General features: G+C 40.6%; 1 protein-coding gene across 1 annotated transcript in view; it reads right to left on the bottom strand.

The window, feature by feature from the left end:
- The window catches only part of SIK3 (SIK family kinase 3), a gene marked incomplete in the record, with an annotated part of 4,425,276 nt that overhangs the window by 1,904,694 nt on the left and 2,493,885 nt on the right, over window positions 1–26,697 (bottom strand). Inside the window, 1 exon segment of the mRNA XM_044080968.1 lies at window positions 16,889–17,032. Coding sequence (XP_043936903.1) covers window positions 16,889–17,032 — 144 coding nt within the window.

The following is a 26,697-nucleotide window of genomic DNA, read 5'->3' as shown; positions in this document are numbered from 1 at the left end:
AACTAAGCAGCCTGTGATGTAGCCATTCCTAACAGTGTAGCGTGTCTACGTCACACGCTACACTGACTGGGATGGCCGACCCAAAACATTTCGGAACTTCAAATTTGGAGTGTCCGATTAAATGAACGAGCGATCAAACATTGTTGAGTGTGTTGTACTCGACATTTTGATCATTCGTTCATTTAACATAGACCCGACCTGGGCAAAGAGAAGAGCGGCTTGTACAGCAAGAATCAAAGCCCTCATTTCTTTGATGTTGATATGTTGTTTCCTTATAGAGGGAGGCCACAGGACTTGAGCTTTCAGGTTTTGCAGCGTCGCTCCCCACCCCTGGTCTGAAGCATCTGTAAATAGCTCCTACACAGGCTGTGGAGGCAGTACCAGAAGGCCTGGATTCAAAGATATTTCTTGAATCCACCACTAATTCTTTCCTCAGACAAGGAAGAAGAGGGAGAACAGGGACAACAAACTCCAGAGGATGAACACGCTGGGAACAAAGAGATTTCAAATACCATTGGATTTTTTGCATGTGAAATCTGGCTACGGGTAACCCTAGCATTCTGAGAAACTCTCTGGTTGTCAATGAAGTTAGAGGGAGCAACTGTTGAAAACAGGTCAGAAGAGAATGCATATTCTGCAGGGGCAGGAAAACCATGATAAGGTCTGTCCCTTGTCCTGCAGCCCAGGAAAACCTGAGAAGGGTTGAGGGAGGAATTTGTTGTAGTTGAGAGTGAACCCCAGGCTTTGGATCAAGGCGATGCTGGTTTGAAGATTCCCCTAGCAGAGTGTCTGCATGGTCTGCTTGAATAAGCAGGTTGTTCAGGTAAGGGTAAATGAGAATTCTGTTAAGTCTGCAAAAGGCAATGACAGGAGCAAAGTATTTTGTGAATACTCTTAGAACTATGGAGAGTCCAAAGGGCAACGCACAAAACTGAAAATGAGATGAAGCAACAGAAAAGTGTAAGACTTTCCTGAACAGAGGGTGAACTGGAATATGAAGATATGCATCTTTGATATCTAGAGAAACCAGAAAACCTGAGATAGTAGGAGAGGGAACAAGGTTTGGAGGGTGAGCATCCTGAAGGTGGGAACCTGAAGAAAAAGGATGAGTTGAGATAGGTCTAAGATGGGACTTCATGGGCCATCTTTTATGGGGACTAGAAACATACTGGAATAAAACCCTTTTCCTCTTTGCAGAGGGGGAACTTCCTGAATGGTCCCCTGTGAGGTCAGGTCTTGAAGCACCTGAAAGAAACGAAGAAGCTGATCTCAAGGGGGATAAGGGATACCCATGAAATGAAGGATGGATTTCCAAACTATGTCGTAACCATTTTGGACAATCGAAAGGACCCATTTGTTTGTGGTTATATTTGTCCATGCAGAAAGAAAGTGAGAAAGGCGCTGGGAAAGAGGAATACTGGACAGTCCGGCAGGTAGTCACAGACTACATGGTTTGTCATGAAAGGGGGGCTTTTGAGCACTAGCTGATTGAGTTCTGGAAGAGCTCTGCCTGCAAGTCCCTTTCTTGGAAGAGGAAGGAGGGGTACGGGTTTTCTTCCTCACAAAATGTGGTTTGGAAGGGTAATTCCTATGATACTTACATACTAGGGACAAAATAACGTGGTTAAGTTGCTTTAACTCTTCTCTTTTTTCTTGACGGGATTTGAAAAGGACAGTAGCATTAACAAAAAGGACAGAGCTGGCAAGAGGTGCATCCATAAGTTTTACCTTGATATCAACAGGTAAGGGCTGTAACCTTAGCCAAGAACATCTCCTAAGAAAAGCTCCAGATGCAGCTGATCTGGCAGATACTTCAGCTGCATCACAACTGCACTTTATGGATCGACAAATAACTTGGGAAAGGTAGTCAAAAGGTAAGAAAGTTGTGTATTGTCTGCAGAGTATGCAAGGTCTGTCAGCAGCTGTAAAGCCTGAGAAAGCATGGCCAAAACATACTTGGCATAGAGTATGGTAGTTAATGGCCCTGAAGGCCAAAGCAGATGATGTGTATACTTTTTTTTACCTAGCCTCTCCATCATCTTACTATCTTTATCAGAAGGAAGGAGAAAAGTGGAAGGCAGAAACCTGACGGCCTATCAGCAGACACTGAGATCACAGCAGGGTCACCAGGAGGAGATTTGAAAAGATATTTGCTGTACTCTGGAACCTTGTAAAACCTATCCAGCCTTTCTGGGGCAGGAGGTTGTGAGTCAGAACCTTTGGAAGCTGGTAGGAAAGCATCCTGGAAGGCAGGCAACACAGGTGGAACAGCAGAAGGTGAAGGGGATTCCATCAGTAACAGGTTGTAGTACCTCTTCTGTACTTCTGAAACTTGGGAAACATGGGAACTTTCTCATTTGAAAAATCTCTCTGTCTGGAAATTCTCTCTCCAGAAGAGATGTCTTTCTCAGGAGAGTCACCACCATTTGAATCTACTTCAAGGGGAAGCATAACCTATGGGAGAGTCCATTTGTGCTGAGTAAGCAAGAGACTCATCTGAAGATTAAACCTCTTCTTCAGAGGGTTCCTGTTCCAAAGCAGAACTCCTAGGCAAGAGAGGAGAGGGGAACTGGAGTAGGAGGTAAAGCAGAGGAAGGCCTTAAGGCTAGAAAAGCATTAAGAATTCCCTCACAGCAAGCCTGCCAGTCTGGGGAAGGATCCTGTGAAGAAGAAACATGTTTCTGTTTTTGTTTCTTTTAAAGAGGAGGATCTACCCTAGGCTGGGATGGCGGGACCAACACAGGCCTAGTATCCGGCACCGATGTCAGACAGTCTTCAGAGGCTTGGCAAGGAGTAATAGTGCAAGAGGCATCCAAAGAAGTGAGCTGTGGTTCAAAATTACCATCCTGAATGGACATCTGCAAAACCTCTGTGGACATGCTCATAGTACTCTCCCTAACAGCCTCCAAACTAGTACCCGCTGCAGGAAGAGAACTAGCCACCAAACAGACCTCCGGGTATTCACTAGCCTCAAGATGGACATCTGGATTCAAAGGCACAGCCAAAGATTTAGGCCTAATCTTTTTTACCTTCTTCTCCGGAGGCTCACTGGATGCACCTGACGTACCTTCCATTGCAAGTGCTACTTGCTTTAGTCTCCGATTCCCGAGGAAAATGTTCAGGGCAGAAAGATGGCTGCGGAGCATCTTAGGGACAAATGTCTGACAAATCACATAAGTCTTATCAGCAGACCCCAGACAAAAACACTGATTGTGGTTATCTTTGTGTGGAATTTGTCTTCCACAATGGCACTTGCCTTTCTTGGATGACATTAACTACGAAAAACATGCAGTAGCAAAAAAAAAAAAAAAAAAAAAATTTCCCCACTGGGACATCTATCTGAAACAGCAACCGCTCAGCGATCAGATGAATGGCAAAAGATGGCGTTCTGACTGCAGACATCACTTTTATGGCCTATGTTGGCTGCTAGCCTATGTGTAATGTGACATGTACCTTGCACTAGTTTAAATCTTTTGTATACTGGCTGGATGTTCAGGTCGCCTGGGCAGGTAATTCCCTCATGCTATGAATACTGCAACATGGAAGAGAAGGACATCTATGGTCACTGTAAGATTTTACATAATTCTTTACTAGGCTATTGACCATATGACCCATTCCAAACCAAGCCAATTACCCCATGTGAGAATCAAACCCTGCACCTTGTGCCTATAAGGTGAACACTTCAACCACTATACCAACCTCCCACAATAGCAGAGTATTGTGACTTGTTAGACTGTAACAATACTCAAGTTGTTACTGTTTGACTATGGGAAAATGTAAGTGTCATATAAGCCATAATTAAGAATCATCTGGTTTTCTGTATTAAGTAGCAGCAATGCTGTCGAGTCTGAAAATGGAATGAATAAATTTAAAGTAGTTCAGAAATATTTAGAATGATATTTAAAATGTAAAACTTTAGTTTTGATATTAGACAAATTAGAGCTCTTCTATATGACTTAAATATGCTTCCTGTTCTGTCAGTGATATGCAGACACTACTTTTTTATGGAAAGGCATCAAACCCCTATCACATTGCATGAAAGTTCTGGAGAGGGTGACTGATACACAGATACGTACAGCAGTAGAATGTAAGATGGGGATGAGCAGTTCGGACTCGGATCAGGATGCAGCACAACTGACCCGATGTTTGCAGTGAGGCAGATATTTGAAAAGAAGCTAGAGATGAGGAGAAAGTCCAACTGGGCATTCCTAGAATTGGAGAAAGCATACGACAAGGTCCTAAGAAAACAGATCTGGGCAGTACTGCGGTGGTTTGAAGTCCCAGAAACACTGGCAGAATTAGTGCAGACTATGTACAAGGACCCAATGACTCAAGTACAAACAGTGTTCGGCCTCACAGCGGGGTTCCTAGTGGGAGTGGATGTACACCAGGGTTCAGCTCTTGAGCCCACTGCTGTTCACACTGGTGATGGATTACATTATCAAACAAGTCGGAGGGACAGATCAACAAAGTTGCTGTATGCAGACGATGTGGGATTATAGGCAGACTCTGAGCTAGAACTTCAGCAAAGGATAGGAGAATGGAATGCAAAACTGAAGACACATGGGATGAAACTAAGCACAGATAAGATAGTGGTAATGGCAGCAAACTGTGGTAATCAGAAGAAGCTGAGACTAGAGATAAAAGGGAAGATAGTGGAACAAGTACACAACTTCAAGTATCTGAGAGGGGTGGTTGAGGAGACAGGAAATCTGAATGAAGAGCTCAAAAGCTAGAATCAGAAGGGCTGCAGCCAACTGGCATAGAGTGTCAGGTGTAATCTATGAGAGAAGAATGCCAAAAAAGCTGGAAAGTAAGGTGTACAAGACAGTGGTACAACCAGTATTACTGTATGGTACAGAAACTTGGGCAGTAAAGGCAGAACAGTTGAAGAAGCCAGAGGTGATGGAAATGAATTGTCTGAGAAGGCTGGTAGGATACACACTGTGGGACAGACGAAGAAATGAGGACATAAGAGCAGAAGCCAAAGTAGCTGCAATTGCAAAAAGATCAAAGAGAACAGATTACAGTGGTTTGGACACATGTGCAGAAAAGCAGAACACAATCTGGTGAGGAGGATTTGGGACAGACAGGAAGAAGGTAAGAGGAAGTGAGGATGTCCAGTAAAGAGGTGGATGGATTGTGTGAAGATCTGCGACAGTCAGGCATGAGTGTTGAAGAAGGGAGGAGTGTGGCACTGAATCGAGAGGTGGTGACAGTTAACAGGATACCCCGACACTATGTAGAAAAAAATGGGAAAAAGGGTATATATATATATATATATATATATATATATATATATATGTATGTATGTATATGTATATATATATATATATATATATATATATATATATATATATGTATGTATGTATATGTATATATATATATATATATATATATATATATATATATATACATATACATACATATATATATATATATATATATATATATATATGTATGTATATATATATATATATATATATATATATATATATGTATATATATATATCTATCAGAAAGCAACCAGCTGACTACATATATGCTGGTATTTAATCTGCAAATGCCATATGAACAAGAGCTACAATACTAATTCAGTACATATGCAGCCATATTTAAGAATCACATTTATGACCCAGTTACTCAGGCTATAGATATGGGAAAGGAGGTACACACGGCTTACCTTGACCTTGCTAAAGCATTTGACACCATTCCCCATTCGGGTATTATTAATAAGCTCACCAGCCTGGGCATAAACCCTTACGTCACAACATGGATCGCAAACTGGCTCTCAGACAGATCCCATAAAGTAAGAGTAGCGGGATCTATGTCCGAATCCAGACCAGCAATGAGTGGTGTGCCTCAGGGCTCTGTCCTGGGGCCCCTCCTGTTTGGCATATACTTCTCAGAAGCACAGGCAAGCACGGAAGGGCTGTGGCTGACTAAGTTTGCGGACGACTGCAAACTGTGCTATAATAGAGTCTCCGGCCGACATGGAGATCCTCCAGAAGGGCCTAAATGACCCATTATTGAGTACAATGCACCAACTGGAATGTACCTGGCTAGACATCTCCAGCAGCTGGAGAGACCACAGAGGTACCTAACCAAGAGAATTACTGGCCTCAAACAGTTGCCCTATGCAGCACGATTGAAAAAGCTAAGACTGTTCTCTGTTGCATACCGCTTTCTCAGAGGCGATCTCTGTCTAACGTACAGAGCCATGTCCAACCCAGAATTGTTGAACATGCTCCATCTTAGCAAAACCAAATCTACTTGAGCTACACGCTCTAGGGATATAAACCTCAACACAACAATGAATAGAACATGCTGGAGGGATAGATTCCCTTCGCAGAGACTTCCCTTACTATGGAACAGGGTCCCGATCTACATAAGACAGAGCCCCTCACTATCACTCTTCAAGAGGAACCTTGATGAGTGGATGGGTAACAGAAAATTCACACCGGGGATCACACCAACAGCACTACTAGATAGGGGCCAAGGGTACTAACTGCTAGTACAAGGGTCTAGGGAACTACTAAACGGGCGGTGAATACCGCACAACGTGGCTGGGATAATATATGCCTCCGGGCAGATAGCTCAGTACCAACTTATGAACCTAAATAAACTACAATGCACACACAAATTGCAATGTATTTATGATATACTGCTCAGGAAAGAATCAACTGCTTAATCTTTTCTGAGTTTGACATCTAACAAAGGGGAGGTTGAAAACTGAACTTCTAATAAAGTGCCCCTACGTAATGCCATCGTTTATCACTTCAATTAATTCTAGTCATCTTATTATGTTAATTACTGCATTCATTCTCTTCTAATCTTTATAATGTTCCATGCTAAACCTTTTGATTATCCTGAAATAATTCACTGTTTTGACTGCTTATCTGCCTACCTGTTTTGTTATTTTTGTCTAATTATGGTTTTATAAACTAAAATGGTTTGGTAATGTTAGTTCTAAACCCTGAAAGTACACTGGCTGAAGCACTAGTTGATTTTAATTTATGAATTTTCATTTTATCTTCCATCACAACTTAATTTACATCATCATTGTTGTTCCTGACTGAAGTAAGGACCAAGCAGGCCATGTTCTTGGCAGAAGCCAGAATTCAAATACAATGGAGGGTCTAGAACTAGCCAAAGCCCAGAACCTCCCTGCTCCCTCTATGCTTCATTGTGGCCATGATCATTATAGAGGCTTCTACATGTTTGAGGATGTAGACACTGCAATAATTTGAGCGGTCGTTGGCTTTACAGTTAGCACATGCTCATGGAGCTTCTCATCTTTTTTTTTTTTTTTTTTTTGAGTCCTTTTAATCAGGTTCTGGAAAAACGGGACCACCTTCTAGTATGATGTTTTGCTGTCACAGACCACTTCCTACTCATCTAACCAGTGCATGAAGTAATTTTTGGACAAACAGGGTGATACTTGCACCTATTCATTGTACAGAAAGATGATGCACATCTTTTACTGGTGGGAATGAGTCAATGGTATCATTGCTGCAGAAGTTCATAACCTAAAAGAAGGGAACATACTGATGAAGTCCATCAGCAGCTTATCCAACCCTCTTCAGAAGTTGATTTGGAAGCACTGAGTAATCATGAGCTTTCTGGGAATGGGGCAATCTAGACAGTAATGAATTCACCACTCAGAATAATGTTGTTTTGCAGCTTTGTAGCATGGTCCACCAGGGCAACTGAAGTTGACATTGGATGCATTCCCCTTGTCAAAGCACGGAATATTCCAAAAGATTGTCTTCACTTCAAGAAGGGTCACTGCAACAGTAAGCCATAATAGCTGGGCTGTCTTCTGTCTTAGATTGCGTCTGGTCTCATATAACTACCGCAGTGAACGATGATCGTGCATTAGCCACCCATATAAAGACAGAGTTATTGGGAGCTCTATAAGTTCTTGCCACTTCCTCCCTACATGGTCAGACTGATTTCTTCTACTTCAAATATCTTTACATTTATTTTCATTTTTCTGTCCTAATAAAGACAGCCCTTCTCCTTTCATTGTAAGACTGTCACTCTTGACTTAACCTACAATGTAATGGACTGAGACATTTATTTTACTTTGGTCTGTTTTAAGAATTCCACTTTGTGTCAGTTTATAATACAGAATGATGTACTACAACACTAACATTTTATTGTCTTCAATTTCCACAATAAAACTTTGGAATCACATGACTTTTTGGTAGTTTTTTCCAGTTCCACTATATAAGGTTAGTGTTTCCTCCAACTACATCCTTTCCTTTTTTTTTAATTAATCTAATTTCTTTTCTTCTCAATTTTGACTTGGAGCAAGTTACAGACAAAAGTACTGCAAATGGGTGGGTTAAAATTAATTTCCATGAAAGAAGACTGACTTACTAGCTTTGAGAAGGTTTCTAATATTTAAGGAGTTCCATACACAGATCTGAAGTAAATTTTGCTTATCTCTGTGCTGTTGTATAGGTGATACCATCAGCAGCTTTGTCAAAGGTAGATGAGTGAGGTCTTTGGCACTTTTTTTTCTTCAGGCTAGACCTATCACATTTGTTTCTGTTTAGGTCCTTTTATTATTGCAATTTCTTCACAAAAAATCTGTAAAGGTCTTATTTCAGAACAGATGAGATAAACAAAAGTATTTATAGACCCATGCAGGTACCTGTACTGGACCGGTATTAGAATATGTACAAAATTTTGGTATGATTAAATGCACAAGCAACCTGCCAATACTATGGTGATACTAATGTAACTGAAATGGAATGCTGGTCCAGTGACCCTTCTCAGTCATGACCTATGCAGCAGGTGCAACTGTATAATTAAGCTGTATACACAAATAAAATTATTGAAAACTGATCAAGTGTACAAATCAAGCAGACAAAAAAACACTACATTATGGTGTCACTAAAGTGAAGAAATTAATAAAATAATAAATGAGATATGTTAACCATTCAAATATTAGACAACTTAATATCATACTGGAGACATTCGGGACTGCGGATTAAACAGAAAGAACTGACTGAAATTCAGCTTGAGCTGGGTGGCAATGAACAGATTGAAGAAAGACTTATTTTAACATTACATTATCTAAAAGTTTTTTTATATTATAGCAATAATGAAAAACTGCTCAGCTCTGCTCTGATGAAGATGATCCTTTAAGATGGGTTCAGTGAGACCCTCTTCCCATTTATGGAAGTCTCAGGATCAGCAACCATGAAAGCACCTATACTGAAGACACTATATAAGATTTTTTAAATGGGGCCACCAAGAACCAGTGGTCCAAGTATGTGAAACATATGAATCTTTTTCTCTCACAAGTCCTCTGTTACAAAGGACTGCATCATAGTAAACACTCTTAAAGTAGAGCAATGACAAAGTGGCAGTACTTTGTACTGAAACTGATGCCAACACGGAATTAGCCACAGAATCTCTTTTGCATACCTCAGGCAATGATACCCATCATATCCAGCAAAATCATCTATGCACCCTTCATCAGCAATAGGAGAAAACTCCCCAAACAACTGCAATATAGAAACTACAGCTGTGTAAAATCTTACTATAACAGTAGATGTCTGTCTTTTCACAGCTGCAGTATTCTTTACCCAAGGGATCTCCTGCCAAGGATAGCCCAATGTCCAGCCAGTACACCAAAACCTTTAGTACTTATAGGCATTGTACTCTCTGGGCAAGGCTTTGGGCATAAAGGTGACATATGAGCACACATGCTCAGCACCTCTCTGTTGCCATTCTGAACCTCCAGAAGATGGCACACAAACTAGCTTGCTGGGCTCACACTTAAGATGATAGTCTTAATCACTGCATCACAGATATACATCACAACCTGCCGCAATAGTCACAGCATAAAGGAATTTAAAGATACAGCAGGCCACACAGAATCCCAATTTAGACACCATGGAAAGGGCCTTGAGTAACTCATTCTCAACTCCAGAATGAGGAAGGAATGAAAGCTTTTAAACTCTTTGGTTCACCAGGGAAAACAGGAACCTGCACAGCTGAGACAAAAGTGAGGAATACAACACCCGGCTTGGCAAAGAAAAAGACTTTTCTGCCCACCCTCTCCACTATTTTACGTTAAATAAGAGATGGTAAGGTGAAAAGATATTGTGGTGTCTGGGACCAATGTTAGACTGCAGAGTACAAAGAAAAAAAGCTCTATTCGACAGACTCACTTCACTCAGTCAGAAAGGCACAGATAGTGCAATTGCTTAGTAGTCATAGGGGCCGAACCAGATGCTTCCAGTCTGCCCAGACAGCATCTGTGAAGCAGTGGAGCCATAGCCAGGAAGACCTAAGGCTCCTCCTTTTTTCTCAGATACTCAGTTAGATGCATCTGACAGTGTGCAAGGGATTTTAGTGGTGGGTCAAGGGGCCACAAGTGAATCCACAGATGACTTCATCAACCGTAATGTATGGGCGGGGTCCTCCTTATGCAAAAATTAGGGGGTGCAGCACCCACCAGGATAAAAACATTCTCAAACTAAACAAACTCAGGGGGCATGTAAAGTCTACCATAGCCACATTTGGGGTAAATTTGGCCTCCCAGGCCAAGGACAACCACAAGGCATTCTTTAGCTATGTCCACAACCTCAAAGGAAATACACAATTGTGTGCAGAGCTCATTGTTAATGGAGCCACCTGTACAGAACCAGAAAATATTACAACCCTACTGGCTGACAAAATTCAGCTCCAACTTTAACCCTCTATCTCACTCAACCTTCCCTCAGGAAATACCATCAAATACAACTCCCCTGCTATCACTAGGAACTGGTCTCTCTGCATCAATACGACCAGATAACATCCCAGGATGCCTTCTAAGTAGCACGAAACATGACCTACCAGGCCCTCTGGAATTCCTACTTAACCACAGACTCCAAATAGGCTTTGTGCCTCAAGAATGGAGAACAGCAAAAGTCATCCCTCTGAGCAAAGGTGCACCATCTACACACCAAGGAAACTGCAGATCCATAAGACTCACTAGTATCATGAGCAAAGCCATGAAGAAAAGCAATATCATGGAAATGATCAATAATGAGATAGGAAACTTCCACACACTGGACCTAACCCAATTTGGTTTCTTCAAGGGCAGGGCATGCCTACTCATCCTGGTGGGCTTCTCTGAGAAGGTTTCCAAAGCAATGGATGAGGGTAAAATGGTTCAAACTGCCTACCTTGACCTGGCCCAGGCATCTGACAAAATACCCCACTCTGGCACTGCTGAAAACTCAAGAGGTTAGGTATAAACCCTTATGTCACCAGATGGACAGCAAGCTGGCTCACAGAGTCCACATCTACAAAGAGGCCAGTCACAAGCAAAGTCTCTCAAGGATCAGTCTTGGGACCGGCTCCTTTTTGGCATTTACTTCTCTGAAGTCAAGGCCAATGTCATTGGCTTATGGCTAACTAAATTTGCTGATGACTGCAAATTAGGAGCAGTCATAGAATCACTCATTGACACAAATGTTCTCCAGGAAGGGCTGACACAGACAAATAACTGGTATCAGAGCCATGGACTAAAACTAAATGCCAAGAAATGCATAACAGTATACTTCCAGAACTTATCCACCCCCTGGTAGCTACCATATTGACAACACACCCCTAACAGCTGACCCAACAGTCAGAACTTGAGGACATGCAGAAATCTAACCTTTGATCATCACATGTCTACAGTAGTGAGGAAATAATTTTATACTGTGCAATTTATAAACAAAGGTATAGCATCTAGTTCCAAGGAAGTCATCATTTCACTGTATTTGGCAATGATCAGACCTAACATTAAGTACAATGCCCACTTTGGTTATGTATCTAACCAGGCATATTCAACAACTGAAATGTCCACAGAGGATTCTCACTAACAGAAAACAGGGTATAAGTAACATCTCCTATGTAGACCACTTCAAGGTCCTGTTCCTGTACTCTGTCTCCTACAGGCTGTTGAGGGAAGATCTATGCCTGGCTTACAGGCATTGTCAGACCTCACCCTGTTGGACCTCCTGCATGTCTACAAAACAAACAGCACCAGAACTACCCATTCTAAAAACTTAAATCTTGCCTGTGATATAAACAGAACATGCTGGAGAGACAGGTATGTATCCTACAGACACTCCTTTCTCTGGAACAGGTTCCCATCCATGTGAAGCAGGGTTCCTCCCCAATCAAATTCAAGTGTAACTTGGTCAAATGGATGGGGAACAGGAAATTCATCTCTGGTTTGGCACCTATGTCTCTAATGGGCACATGCAGCCTGTAAACGGTTCTTCTCCCAGGTCCCTGCTTGTAAATGTTTAGTCTCCAAGCCACAGCTTACACTTATCAAGGCTATCAAAACTTTTCAGAGATTTGGAATGCACTGCTAGGCTTAAAAAGGCTCTTGTGGTCATTAGCCTAGTAAACACCTAATGGACTTTAAGCTTCTTCAAAGAAGTGGGGGTCATCCTCATGGGGAGACGGTAAAAACAGAAAAAAATACTGTTATCCACTTCAGAAATAAGGCTTCCTATTCCTCTAAGTCACCTTCCCATGTTGGGTGGGCTCAGGCTAAAACAAGTGACTGGCAAGAATTAAAGGCTGAACAACAGGCCACCTCCACTAAAGAACACACTATCAATGTTACCTAAAGGGAATGAACAGCCATGAGTAAGACACAAGGCTGGTAAACATGCTCATGACCACTTAAGATTCAATCCTCTCCCTGTAAGAAGTCAGCCATAAGTCATCATGTAGCTGTGTAAAATGTAAGGCCTGGGCTGATCCTGTGAATCCTACTGATGTGGGAAAACTCAGACACATTCATACAGAAAGCGTGAACGGAGGTAGACTTATTTCCAGACTTATTACTTTCTCCCTTTTTATTCTGGAAATAGCACTTATCACTATTGGTAAGCTCACCTTTCCCTCAGGAAGAAGCAGTCTCTATGAACACACTCAGAGCATTACAAGTACTCCCAAGTGTAGTCCAGATATAAGGCCTCCAGGCCTTTTCCCACTACTGTACATAACCTGTTCTACACACCTTCTTCAATACTAACCTTGTTAGTAAGCAACCTCAAAAAAGTAAACACCAACTACAACTGAAGACAGGCCAAGCAGAGTTTGTAAGTAGTGAAACTGAGCAGCTGCAAGATCTAATGAATTGTCAGTGGCCAGATAGAGTTACATTTCAGTGATGTCAAATTAAAGTCCCACTTTTCTGATACAGAAAATAGCAGTAAGAGGCCCAAAAAAATCTGCCATGTTCCTCATGAGTAGAGGTCAGGGCAAATGGAAAAAAAAAAAGTGCATTCTTGGGAAAGCCAACCTTTCCATCAGCCTGCTGTTACCTTAATTCCTATATATACTAATTCAGAATGCTTTTTCTTTTTCCTTAAACAAGCACTTTTAGTCTCTCTGACTACGTAAGCCACTACCAACTAGTACACAGTTAACATCCTCCACTAAGAGGGGGGAAAAAAAACAACTTCCAGTGCATTTTGAATAGAAAGCACTAACATAACTCAGAAGAGGACATTAACCTTGTGTGCTTGCTGACAGCAGCTTAGGAAGCTGGAGAGATTGAAATTACCTGTGTATGAAAAAAGAAAAAGCAATCTGGGTTAGGATGTAATTATATATATATATATATATATATATATATATATTTACAAATAGATACCTTATTTATATATATGTAAAAATATATATGTAACATTCTCTGCATGGGTATCAGCGCCACAATCATAACAATGAGGGAAAAAGTAGCTTTCCCAAGGATCCACTTAGCTTATTTATCTAATGGTAATACCCAACTGGTTATCCTAGTTTCAGGAAAGCAAAAAAAGGCACAGGAAAGACAAGGAACACAAAAGTCCAACAAGTTTCTCTACTCTAGCCAAAAACAGTCAATGCTCAGTTCATTTATTCCAGCTAGCTCATTAGAAAGACAGCATCCAATGTTTAGGGTGCTCCTACAGAGAAAAATAATTTACTCAAAATTTTCATTTTCTGTATTTCCATCTACTCAACTAAGTTTTTCGTTTTCATTAGTTTTTTTTTTTTTTTTTTTTTAGCAAAGCAATTTACAATGAAATGAATCAAAGCTACAGACAAGACAAAAGAGAATACAGGATTAATGCTGCAGACTGTAGTTAAATAACCAATATGAAAACTATAAATTCAAGATAAAAATCAAAATAATCATATATTAAATTTAATACAGAGTTAAAATCACTAAGAACCACTCTTCGGGAGATGGAATGGTACAAATTAGATATCACCCTGCTCACTTTCAAGTTAATCTGCATTGAACTGTCATAAATACATGAATAGTGGCCTTTTTTGCATTGATTATAAACATATATATATATATATATATATATATATATATATATATATATATATATATATATATATTATATATACACACACACCCAATAAACCACAACTTCAAAGGACACAAACTCCAAAAAAATAACTCGTTCACCACAGCAGCAGTTAAAAAGCTATCTAATATGCATCATAAACAAAATAGTAGATTAAGCACTTACGTTCCAAATGTAATAAGGAACTTCATCAGAATCTAAAACTTTGAAATTTCATGTCCTTAAATAATTCATTAACAGTTAAAAACCATGTAATTAATTGATTTCACTAAAATGCAAACATATTATAAACACCCTATATAAATTAACGTGACAAAAACTAGAAAAGACAAAAAACAAATAAAACTACTAGTGTTTCATCAATTGTTGTCAGTTTTTAACATTGTTTGACTATATTTAAGAACATTTTAAAATATGTGAGGAAAAATAAATCAGTTCAGCATGATAAGCTCTTTTAAATCCTATCAGCTGTTAAAGTCAAAGCACTGCAAATACTAACCTTTTAATTTAAACCAGGGAAACAAGAGACATCCAACAATAGTTGCCAGTAAAGTTCCTGTATTCTAAATAAGCTTCCCAATTATCACCTCTCTTTTTCCTACCCACTTTTTCCAAGACAGAAAAATTACATTTTCTAAAATTCAAATATTTGGTGGCATACTTACTGAAGGCAGTTTTACTTCTATATTTTTGTCTATTCTAGTTTTTAGCATATTGATTTATATAGGCTGTTTATAATAGTTGTGGTATTGTATGAGGAAGTCAGGAGTGTCAGAGAAGTATGTAAGAGTGGTACAGGATATGTACGAGGGTAGTGTGACAGCGGTGAGGTCTGCGGTGGGAGTGACGGATGCGTTTAAGGTGGAGGTGGGGTTACATCAAGGATCAGCTCTGAACCCTTTCTTATTTGCAATGGAGATGGACAGGTTGACAGACAAGATCAGACAGGAGTACCCGTGGACTATGATGTTTGCAGATGACATTGTGATCTGTAGTGAGAGTAGGGAACAGGTGGAAGAGACCCTGGAGAGATGGAGATATGCTCTAGAGAGAAGAGGAATGAAGGTCAGCAGGACTAAGACAGAATATATGTGTTTTTATGAGAGGGAGGATAGAGTAATGGTGAGGATGCAAGGAGTAGAGGTGGCGAAGGTGGATGAGTTTAAATACTTGGGGTCAATAGTTCAGAGTAACGGTGAGTGTGGAAGAGAGGTGAAGAAGAAAGTACAGGCAGGATGGAAGTGGGTGGAGAAGAGTGTCTGGAGTGATTTGTGACAGACGAGTACCTGTAAGAGTGAAAGGGAAGGTCTACAAGAGGGTAGTGAGACCAGCTATGTTATATGGGTTGGAGACAGTGGCACTGACAAAAAGGCAGGAGTTAGAGCTGGATGTGGCAGAGTTAAAGATGTTAAGATTTGCACTGGGTGTGACGAGGGTGGACAGGATTAGGAATAAATATATTAGAGGGTCAGCCCAGGTTGGAAGGTTTGGAGACAAAGCCAGAGGCGCAAGATTACGTTGGTTTGGACCTGTGCTGAGGAGGGATGCTGAGTATATTGGGGAAAAAGATGCTAAGGATGAAGCTACTAGGTAACAGGAAAAGAGGAAGGCCTAAGATAAGGTTTATGGATATGGTGAGAAAGGATATGCAGGTGGTTGGTGTGACAGAGCAAGATGCAGAGGACAGGAAGAAATGGAAACAGGTGATCTGCTGTGGCGAACGGGAACAGCCGAAAGAAGATGATGATGATCATCATCATCATAGGCTGTTTATAATACGTCTGCATTTTAGTGAAACTGAATAATTGCATGGTTTAATTGTTAATGAACTAATTAAGGACAAGAAACTATAATATTTTAGATTCTGATGAAATTCCTTAGTGCATTTGGAATGAAAGTACTTAATCTTGTACTACATTGTTTATAATACATATTAAATGACTTTTTAACTGCTGCTATCATGTTGTTCCCAAGGACATCAGTGAACGAGTTATTTTTTGGAAAATATATATATATTAGTCTTCAGCAAGCAAGCACTGTTCAATGTTTGCATAAATAAATGGCAATGAGGCTGCGGAAACAGTGCAATGAGAGCAGGCAATCAGCATGATAAAAAAGAAACTTAATAGAAAAAACAAAAATCTTTACTTGAACACTGAATCTGCCATAGGTACTAACCAGCTGCAATATCAAAACATAGGAAAAATGTGGACTGTTACAATAAATATGTTACTTACAGAAAGCAGAAGCAGTGTGCAAGGCAAAACATTTGACTTAAAAATTCAAACATACACAGATCAAACAACAAGGAAAAGCCAACTAGCACCATCTGGTCTTATTTTTTCTTCCAGAACAAACCATACACAGTTTCTGGTAACCTCAACAAAAATCTTGCTTACATACATAGAGCCCCTAATTTACAGAATAATTTTAACTGTGTTTATTTACTTATGAATACATCTGAAAACATAGCAAATAGACTCAAAATCCATAGTTAACGGACAGTTAATTACCTGAATGTTTGCCGTAGGTGTAGTATACTGTAGGGATCGTGGTATTGAAGGTGCTGAAATACGTAGGTTCTTGTGCCGTTTCAAGCGATCACACAAAAGGCAGTAAATGGCACTGTAGTGATCATAAGCATCTGACCTAAGTGACTGGAATGGAACAAATGCATTGTAAGCTGCAGTAGGTTGACAAGTCTGACAAGTAATGAAGTACTACTCCAGACATTAAAAAATAAACCTGAAAAAAAAATGAAAGGCTCCCTTCTAAATGACTAACACAAGCAGCTAAATCTCTTTGCTGGCTGTGGTAACAGAGACAACACAGTCAAAGCAGTAAAAAACTGTTTGAGGTACTCACCTTAAGGGGGCAACCAACATCTTTATTCTAAGAGTGAACAAAAGTTGACTGAGATAAGATGGGGTTATGACAAATGCTGGTTTCTTGTTTTCTTTTTAACATTTGAAAGCCCTCTTTGGAATATGGAAAATGGAGGAGAAATGTACAACTTGGTATTGGTGTGAAATTATGGAAAAAACAAGGGTGGCCACTGTGTGAATGTGAAGAACTATGCTGGAGAAAGCAAGGATGGCCACTGTGTGACTGTGAAGAACTCTGAAGCAGAAATGTGGAGTTTGGTGATTTATGCAATAGACACAAAATGTCCTCCTCTGGGCACCCCATTGTTTTCATGGCAGAAAAGTGTTATGTCCAATTTCCACTTACAAGATATTGAAACTTCTGTCGAAAGTGTGTTTTCTTGATGAACAGTAAACCAGCAAAAAGATAGATAGTGTCTCCCCCACTTTTGACACACCACAACAGTGCTGTATTTCCTGTCAGAATTTGGAAAAGCCGAGGTTTGAAGACTAACTGAAATGCTTCCAAAGTTAAACAGATGGTTAACATTTGGCTTTCTTTTTTGGAAAATGATGTGCTGTTTCTTCAGAGGAGATTCTCTGCCCATTTTCCTGACCACGAGATACACCAAAACTACTACTGTCAGAATCTTCAAGTTGCAGTGGTTGAACCTCTGATATTTTGGCAAAACTAAACAATCCAGACATTAATACTGTGGGTCTCCATTACTAATCTAAAGATCTGATGACTACATTGACAATGTACAAGATGTAAAAGGCATAAACATGCAGGAACTCCACAACCAAAAAAACAGGACAGTAAACATAACTGTGCTAACTGGAAGCATAACTAGTTAGCTACTGAATATAGGTGCTCTTATGGGTTATGGTTATTGAGTTCTTGGACAATGACGGACTATAATATCAAAATATATCCCTTTGGGATGTACCTCAATACACATGTCTAACAATTAGAAAAACCAAAAAAGATCCTAATCATAAAGACCACAGGCCTAAAGTTCTTTAGCTACCAAGACCAGCTGAAAGCTCCATCTCATTACTCCGTGTCTTACAGACTTTTGTGAAGATATCTGTATTTCACACACAGCGACACAGTAGGTAGTATTGTCACCTCACAGCAAGAGGTTCTCTGGTTCAGCTCTCGGCTGGGGTGCCTTCTGTGTGGAGTATGAATGTCCACCCTCTATTCTTGTGGGTTTTGCCCGCATTCCAAAGACATGCAGTAGGTGGATTGGACGTTCTAAACTGGCCACAAGTTTGAGCACATGTGGTGTGAAAGAACAACCACGGCAGGTTAGCCACCTGGTGGTGTGAATATTGGCTCAAAATGATTGTCACTGTTGAAGGGATACCTTGATCCCATCTACAAAAATGGGTTGTGGCTGAATAGATATCTGTTTCACCTAAAGTCATTAGAAACCCAATTGTCCTGGAACTCATGTTTCTCTGCAAATCCAGTATGTCCACCATTACTAAAAACAAGGACCTAAATCTTCACTGACAGACACACAGACACAATATGATGGAAGAACAGATTAAAAACCCAGCCTCTCTCAAACCTTTGGAATAAACCTCCCCTGCTTGTTAAGCAGTGTGGGTCATTATCTTTCTTTAAACATAAACTAGACAATGGATGGGTATCTGAACATTTACTCCATAACTGACCATTATGGCACTCCTGGAAAAAAGATATGCTGCACTGGAAACATGAGAATGGTAATGAGAGTTAGTGGCCTTGAAATAACTATAAATCTGTGAATCTATAACTTTGAAGGGTAAATGAAACAAGCGGACCTGAATGAAGTGGGGTGCAAGTCCCCCATCCCACATGCAAGGAACACCTCCTTACTTAACATCCTCTGAGGCTGCACAACCTTAAGGGAAGTTTATCAAGTTTGATAAAATAGCACATCATTGTGTAGTGACCTGACAAATCAACATACAACTGGCTCTTATGCAGCTACTATGTCACATCATGATGTGCATCAGAAATGAACAATGTATCTCCACACACGGGATCTTATGCATACTATCCATTTACCAAATGGTGGAAAGAATGAACCTAACCAAGGACCCCATCAAGGAGAATCCATAATACGAGATATTCAGACTCTACATGTGGACTTCCCAAGCACAACCTGAAGGGAAAGTACAGCTGTGTAAGTAAAACTTGCTATAACAGAAGTTGTTTGAATAGATCACTACTGCAGTAGCCTAAGCCATGTGCGTTATATCTTACCAATGATATGACAACCTGACAGCTTTAAAAGCTTTAGAGCACCTCCCATGCACCCAAACCAATGAACAACTCGAGAAAAGCAGTAAAAAAAAGTTTAAGGCACCAAACCTTCAGAGCTTTCTTGGCTCACAGTAAGGGAGACTAGAGCCCTGCACTAGGTATATGCTAGAAAAAAAAGGAAAATCAAAATATTCACACCATAGCAAAAAAATAAATAAATAAATAAAAAGACCATAAAAAGGAAGGGGAGGAAGGAAGGGTGTTCCTTACTGCAACAATGACCTAAGCTGAATATCTATTTCTAGGTTAAGAATTACTTACACATTTGTAATAGGTTCATCATTAGATCATTGCTGTATTAGCCTATACTATATGGGTAGATTACCAGAGTTCAGAAAAAAATGGGGAGGGGGGTCAGAATCCAGGAGCCCCTAGAGAATAACCCTAGCAAAACCTGTTTTGGATGTAGAGAAGTAATCTAACTTGTAAGGTTTTGTAAAAGCACACATATAGCTAAGTTGCTGTCATTTGTATACTTTTAAAATCCAACCCTTTCTAAAATGTCACAGAAGGCAGCAAAGCACTGATAAAGTGAGTCCAGACCTTGCCTGGAAGGTGCCTTGTTATGGTGACAGTAACAAACTAAATAGTATGAAACAACTGTTTAGAAATCATATGCTTTGATACTTAATAAACCATTCTTCTTACCTTAATTTGAAGTAAACAGTTGATCACTGACTGGACTAAAACCTTCAGTAGTTCTGTAGTATTGGAGTTGCATGTGGGCATCCACAGCATGTAAACCTCCCACCCTTATTTTTTGATCCAGAAAGAAAACATGGCGTTGAACAGCTTGCAAAAAAGTAAACTCTGAAATCACTTTAGGCATACACAAAAAATTTGTTCTCAGAGTTACTTTATCCCTGTGAAAAATAGCATACTGCACACTCATCATAAGAGCTTTTAACTCAGATACTCTTCTAGCAGAAGTCAGAGTAGAGAGTAACATTGCTTTCCAAGTTAAGAATTTCAAATCTCTCATAATCCAAGTTCAAATGGAAAAAGTGCAAGTTTCTCCAGAACAAAACTGATGTCCCAAGAAGGAGTCAGGTGTTTTCTAGGTGGATGGGATATGCAAAACCCTTTTAAAAATCTGTTTGATGTGAGGCTTGTTAGAAAGGAAGGAGCTCTGGGCAGACGAGCAGAGATAGCCAAAAGGTGAAATTTCTAGAAGAATTAAAGGCCAGTGGGTAACTCACACAAATATTGTAAAAAAAAAAGCAAAGGCACCAAGGCCTGAAAAACAGTCCTGTTTCTTACTCTTGCACAAATTAGAAAAATTGTTGTCACTTACCAGTATAAGATTTTCTGGTACCAGGTTTCTTAGCCTCTAATACCTGTTGCATGTCCCTCAAAAAATGTGCCTAAAAGGTACTAAAAAGTATCATCCAGGGAGTGAGTTGCAGAAATCAAAGGTTAGACTTTATCACACAGCTCCTTCTCTTGGGTAAGTCCATTTTGTGAGAATGCTTGAGGTAATTCCCCTTAGCCATTTTCAAAAGAATGGAGAACCACTCTTACTTGAGCCAATATGGGTTTATCAGAATTATCCATAACAAGTCCCTTACGAATCTGTGGAATAACCCTGGTTATCAGAGAAAAGGATAAGAAAGCATATAAGAACATTCACGTCCATGGGAATGAAAAGGCATCCATTTTCCAGGCCTGTGTGCAGAGAGTCCTGGCATAGAATTTCTTTAAATGTTAGTTGTGGATGTAGGCAAATGGATCTACTTGAGGAATTACCCACACAGAGACCAATTTATGTTAGACCTCAGGGTTCATCTTCCATTTATGATGGTCTGTCATAGGTTGGTACTAGACTATCGGCCCTATGGCCTATACAAGCCTAGCCATAACAATTCCCTGGATATTTCTTCCCACAATATTTACTCCCCTGGACCCCTGTCTGGCAGGGCGACTGATGTGATCCCCGGGGTGAATTTTCTATCTCCCATCCAATCATCAAGGTTCCTTCTGAAGAGGGCCAAGAAGGCGCTCTGCTTGACATGTATGGGCAGTCTATTCCAGAGTCTGTGGAGTCTCTGGGTCAGGAACCTATCTCTCCAGCATGTTTTGTTCATTGTGATGACAAAGTTTTGATCCCCAAAGCGTGTGGCTTTGAGGGATTGGGATTTCTTTAAGTGGAGCACGTCCAACAGCTCAGGGTTTGACATGGCCTTGTATGTTAAGCAGAGATCGCCTCTGAGTAGACGATATGTCACAGACTATAGCTGGAGGTTTTTTAGATGGTCAGCATAGGGCATCTGCTTTAGGCCCGTGATTTTTTAGTGAGGTATTTCTGAAGCCTTTCCAGCTGTTGCAGATGTCTTGTGAGGTACATACCAAACAGGGCGTTGTACTCTGTAATGGGTCTAATGAGAGATGAGTACAGTGGGACAATGACCTCCTTTTTTCTGGATGAAAAGCCTTTAGTGATGAGGTGTGACACATAGGATTTCCTGACTGTTGTGGCGACGTGGTTATCGAAGGTGAGACCACTGTCCACCTGTGTCCCCAAGTCTCTCATCACAGTTTCTGTGTTTAGTGTACTGCCAACCTATGTGGTAATTCATGGGTAAATGTTTTTTCCCAAAGGGGATAACTATACATTTCCTGGCATTAAGCTTTTGAGCCCATGGCTCTGGCACCAAGCATCTGTTTCTGTAAGGCCTTTTTGTAGAATATCCACATCATTTCGGAATTCAATAATGGCTCCCAAACTTTGTTAGCCAGAGTCCCTTAGTGTTGGCCTGTACTTCAGAGAAGTAGATGCCAAACAAGAGCAGTCCCAGGACTGAACCCTGAGGTACTCCACTTGTCACTTACCTGGAGCTGGATTTGGAGTCAGCTACTTTTACAGTCTGGGTTCTGTCAGTAAACCAGTTGGCAACCCATCGAGTGACGTAGGGATTTATGACCAGCTTAGTAAGTTTGACTATGATTCCAGAGTGGGGGATGGAGTCGAAGGCCTTGGCGAGGTCCAAATAGGCTGTGTGGACCACCATATCCGCGTCCACAGCTCTGGAGACTGATTCAAAGAAGTCAATCAGGTTCAGGAGAAAAGATCGGCCCTTCACGAACCCAAACTGGTGGGGTCCAGTGTTTGAAGGTTGCCAATGTCTTTTTAAGTTCCATGATATTGCGTTCCATGCCCTTGCAGATCAGGCTCGTCAGACTGATGGGACGGTAGTTCCCAGGATCCAAGGTGGATCCACCTTTGTGGAATAACTGTAGCTGTGCGCCACTGAGTGGGCACGAAGCTTGAGGTATGGCTATGATTAAACATGACACTTAGGTGAGATGCCAGTTCATTTTGTAGTTCATGCAGTACACAGCCTGGGATGTCATCTGGTCTCATGGATGCTGTATTCTTAGCTTTGGAGAGTGCAGTTTCTACCTGTGTGGCCATGATTACCAGAATTTGGCAATCTTTTGGTATTGAGATGGGCCCTTTAGGGGGTGAAGTTGGCACTAAATTGTTCTGCCAGGATATTGGCAATATCCTTGGGATCAGTATATTTAATGCCATTCTGTTGTAGCTCAGAGCAGGTCTGAGCTTTGCCATTTAGATTCTTGACATAACTACTGAATGCCTTGTGGCTGTCTTTGGAATATTTGGCAATTTTATTTTCGCAACTAGCTTTAGAGGATTTTATGAGGGATCTCAGCTTCTTACTAAGGCTGGTAAGGGGAGTTGTTTTGCATCCTGGGATTTTCCTCATTTCTGCAACAGTTTCTTCTTCTGTTGTATAGTTTGTTTATGGTGGGGGACCACCAGATTGGCTTCCTTTTTTTGGAGGAGAGCATCTTGGTTCTATTTGGGATGGCACGATTCATGTACAAGTGGATGTGCTCGTACAGTGCCTTAGTGTAGGATTCAGCAGTCGAACTTTCAGCTCACATCTGCATTGGTGTCATTTGCCACTTCTGACTTGAGCAGCATGAAGTTGGCTTTAGAGAATTTTTTTACGGAGGTTTCCTTACTGGGGGGTGGGGGTGGGATGTGGATATCAAGGGTGATTAACTTATGGTCAGACCTGACCAATGAGGGGGTGACCACTGGTGTGGAGCATCTATCTCCCATGTTAGTAATGACCAGGTCTAGGATATTGGAGGCCCTGGTGGGACAATGGATTAGTTGATCCAGGGCGTTGGAATTTATGAATTCCAAGAACCGTTGGGAAAAGATGCTGGTACCCGAGTAGTTTTCCCAGTTAATGGCAGGGTAGTTGAAATCACCCAGTACTAGGGTGTTTGGTTGTATCTTAATATTTTCCAGTATGTCCCAGTCCTGCTCACCTTATTTGTAACAACATTTTGCTATGATGTAGTTTAAGTACACTGAAGGAGTGGGTTGTGCTGAGTTACTAAATCTCTAGCTACCACAGCTAGTCAGCAAAGTAGGTAGGGATCTGAACCCCCCCCCCCCAATTTGTTTGTGTACCACATCACTGTGATGTTTTGCTGAAAAGAGTAGAAGGCCTAGAACCCAAAGATAAATTAAGACATGTGTGAGCATTTATTAGAGCCAACATTTCTTTGATACGTGTGTTTTAGTACATTTTCCTTGTTCCACAGACCCTGAGCTTCCCAAGCAAAGTCTGAGACATGTGTGGTTACACCCTGAGATGGGTCTGGAAGGGAATAGGGGAAGCCTGGGTTGAGAGATAACTGGTCTACCCACCAGAGTACCTCCCTGTGTGCCACTCCCAAGACAGGAATATGAAATGATAGGGGGTGTGGGTGCTGGGTCCAAACTGATTTGAGGAACCACTGAATTTTCCTTATGTGAAGTCAGGTCAAAGGAATCACAAGAAATTGTAGATGTCATGAAACAGAATCCTGAGATATTCTCTGACAGACTCTCAGAACCTGGTTGAAGAATATCAAAAATTGTCCCTTGTACAACTCGACATTTTCCTGAAGAAGAAAAAAACATCTTGAGGGATGTATCCAGAAAACATCCCTAACACTATCCTGTGAGTTGGAATGAGAAACCACTTCTCTATGTTCACCTGGAACCCCAGACTGAGTAAAAAATAAAAATGTTCATTTCCCAAGCCAGAGATTCCTGGCAAGCTGTAACAGAATCTGCAAAAAAGAAGGTAGTCATCCAAGTATGGAAAAAGTGAATGTTCTGCGACCTTCAATGGACTATTACTGGTGCCTTCCACTTTGTAAACACCCTTGGATTTGCAGAAAAAACAGAGGAAAATGCAGAAGATGGAAAATGTAAACCAGACACAGAAAATATTTTTTAAAAAATCTGAAATCCTGGAAGTGAGGGGGGACTGAGAGGTAACAGAGATTGTAGAGAGAGAGCATTTGGAATGCTGGAACTTAGAAGTAAATGTTTAGGAAAGAAAAGGTCTAGGACAAGTCTCCATGTTACTTCTTTCTTTGGCTCCTGAAAAATTCTTGAATAAAATAATTTCCCTGTTTGATCTGGGGAACATTGTTCTATGACTCCTTGAGACATGATCTACCTCAGAATAGATAGAAACAGGGAGAATCTGATTGGGCAGGTTTGGAAGGATCCCCTAAAAAGCAAGGGGGGCAGCTGTTGCCATTTTGAATGATTCTTAGAACCCAAGTGTCTGAAATTATTTGCTGTCATAGAGGGAAGTGAAGACCTAGACTTTGGAACAGTTTTATTGAAATACCAGTGTCGTGGCAGTGGCAATATTGGAAAGGGTTCATGGAGACTATCTGCTTTTTTAGATGATCTTTGGTTTTGGGAGCATCTTCCCATCTTTTTTGTACCTCCCTGCCACAGTTTTCTGAAATTTTGGTTGCTTGTACCTTGCTGAGACTGTTTATTGCGTTTCCAGTAAAAGAATCCTGAACCAGAAGGAACATTACTATTATATTTTCATATGGAGAAATGAAAATCTTAGTAATCCCTTGAATTAGCTTCCCTCTTTCATCAAATATTTTAAGGATCTCAGGAGAGGTCAAGCCAAATAAGACCTCTTTATCCAAGGCAGTGCTCATGGTCTTAGCTTTGGCATCCTCTAGTAAATTCTAGGAATGCAGCCAGATGAATCTTCTCATCCCAGACCCAGCAGCAGCTGTTCCAGGTACAGCATCAACAGTGTTATAAGAGCATTTTAAAGAATGTAGGATTACTAGAGACACAGGATATTTAAAAATTTAGAGATGTTTTAGTCTCTGAGGAAGAGAGATCAGCAATTAACCTTCTCTTACAATCAAAAGAAGTCAGCAGAAATGTGAACGTGCATGACTGATAATTAACGATATGACAGGTGGAAGAATAAACTTTCCTATCAATTTCTTTCCCATCCCTGTCAGAATTAATAGGATTAGCTGCTACAATACGTTTGGCAGAAGATGGCTTTGACACTGCCAAATCCAATCTACGGTTTGAAAAATTGAAATGTGTGAGTCTGAGGAAGTATATAATTTATCAGACTTTTTTTTTTTTTGGGGGGGGGGGGGCAAACTGCTAACTGCCAAGAAAGCATCCTCTAATGGCGGCAAAACAGGAGGAATAGCCATGGTGTAAGAAATACACCTGCAGTAATCATATCATCTTTACTGGGATTTTTGTATTTATTTCTGCTCCCACTGAAACAGCTCTCTCATTCTGGCTGTAGTACCAGAAAAAGGTAACTCCTCTGGACAGACTATGAAGAAAAAAGTTTTCTTCAGAATTTCATTCACCTCTTGCGGCATTGGCACTTGGGAAACACAATCCAAATCCAACTGTCATCCAAGACAGTAAGAAACAGAAACCGAAGAGAGGAAAATATCTTTCTTTTAAAATTCTTGAAAGAGTAAGAGATAGTCCTTAACAAAACTCAGCCAATCTTTCCTGTCCATCCTATGTGGAACAAGAGAAGAAAAATACCCAACTTTCAGTTTTCTTTTCCTGGGAGACTCCCCCCACTGCAAAAAGACATACCTAAAGTGGAGTCCCTTCCTTAGGGAGGCCTTCCTTCGATAAGTGTAGTTCTCCCTTGTCTGAAGATGACAGCCTCACAGGGGAGGGTATGCCTATCTCCCAGTTCATAACAGCTTCTTGAGGGTTAACACAAGAAGGATCTAGAGACATCAATAAGCAATCAAAGGTATCTGAAATGACCTCAGCTGAGTCAGTCATTATCAGCTGAAG

The sequence above is a fragment of the Protopterus annectens genome, chromosome 8.part0 (genome assembly GCF_019279795.1).
Source record: "Protopterus annectens isolate FY-2018-M chromosome 8.part0, PAN1.0, whole genome shotgun sequence".
Classification (NCBI taxonomy): Eukaryota; Metazoa; Chordata; order Ceratodontiformes; family Protopteridae; genus Protopterus; species Protopterus annectens.
This window is presented reverse-complemented; position numbering and strand designations above follow the sequence as displayed.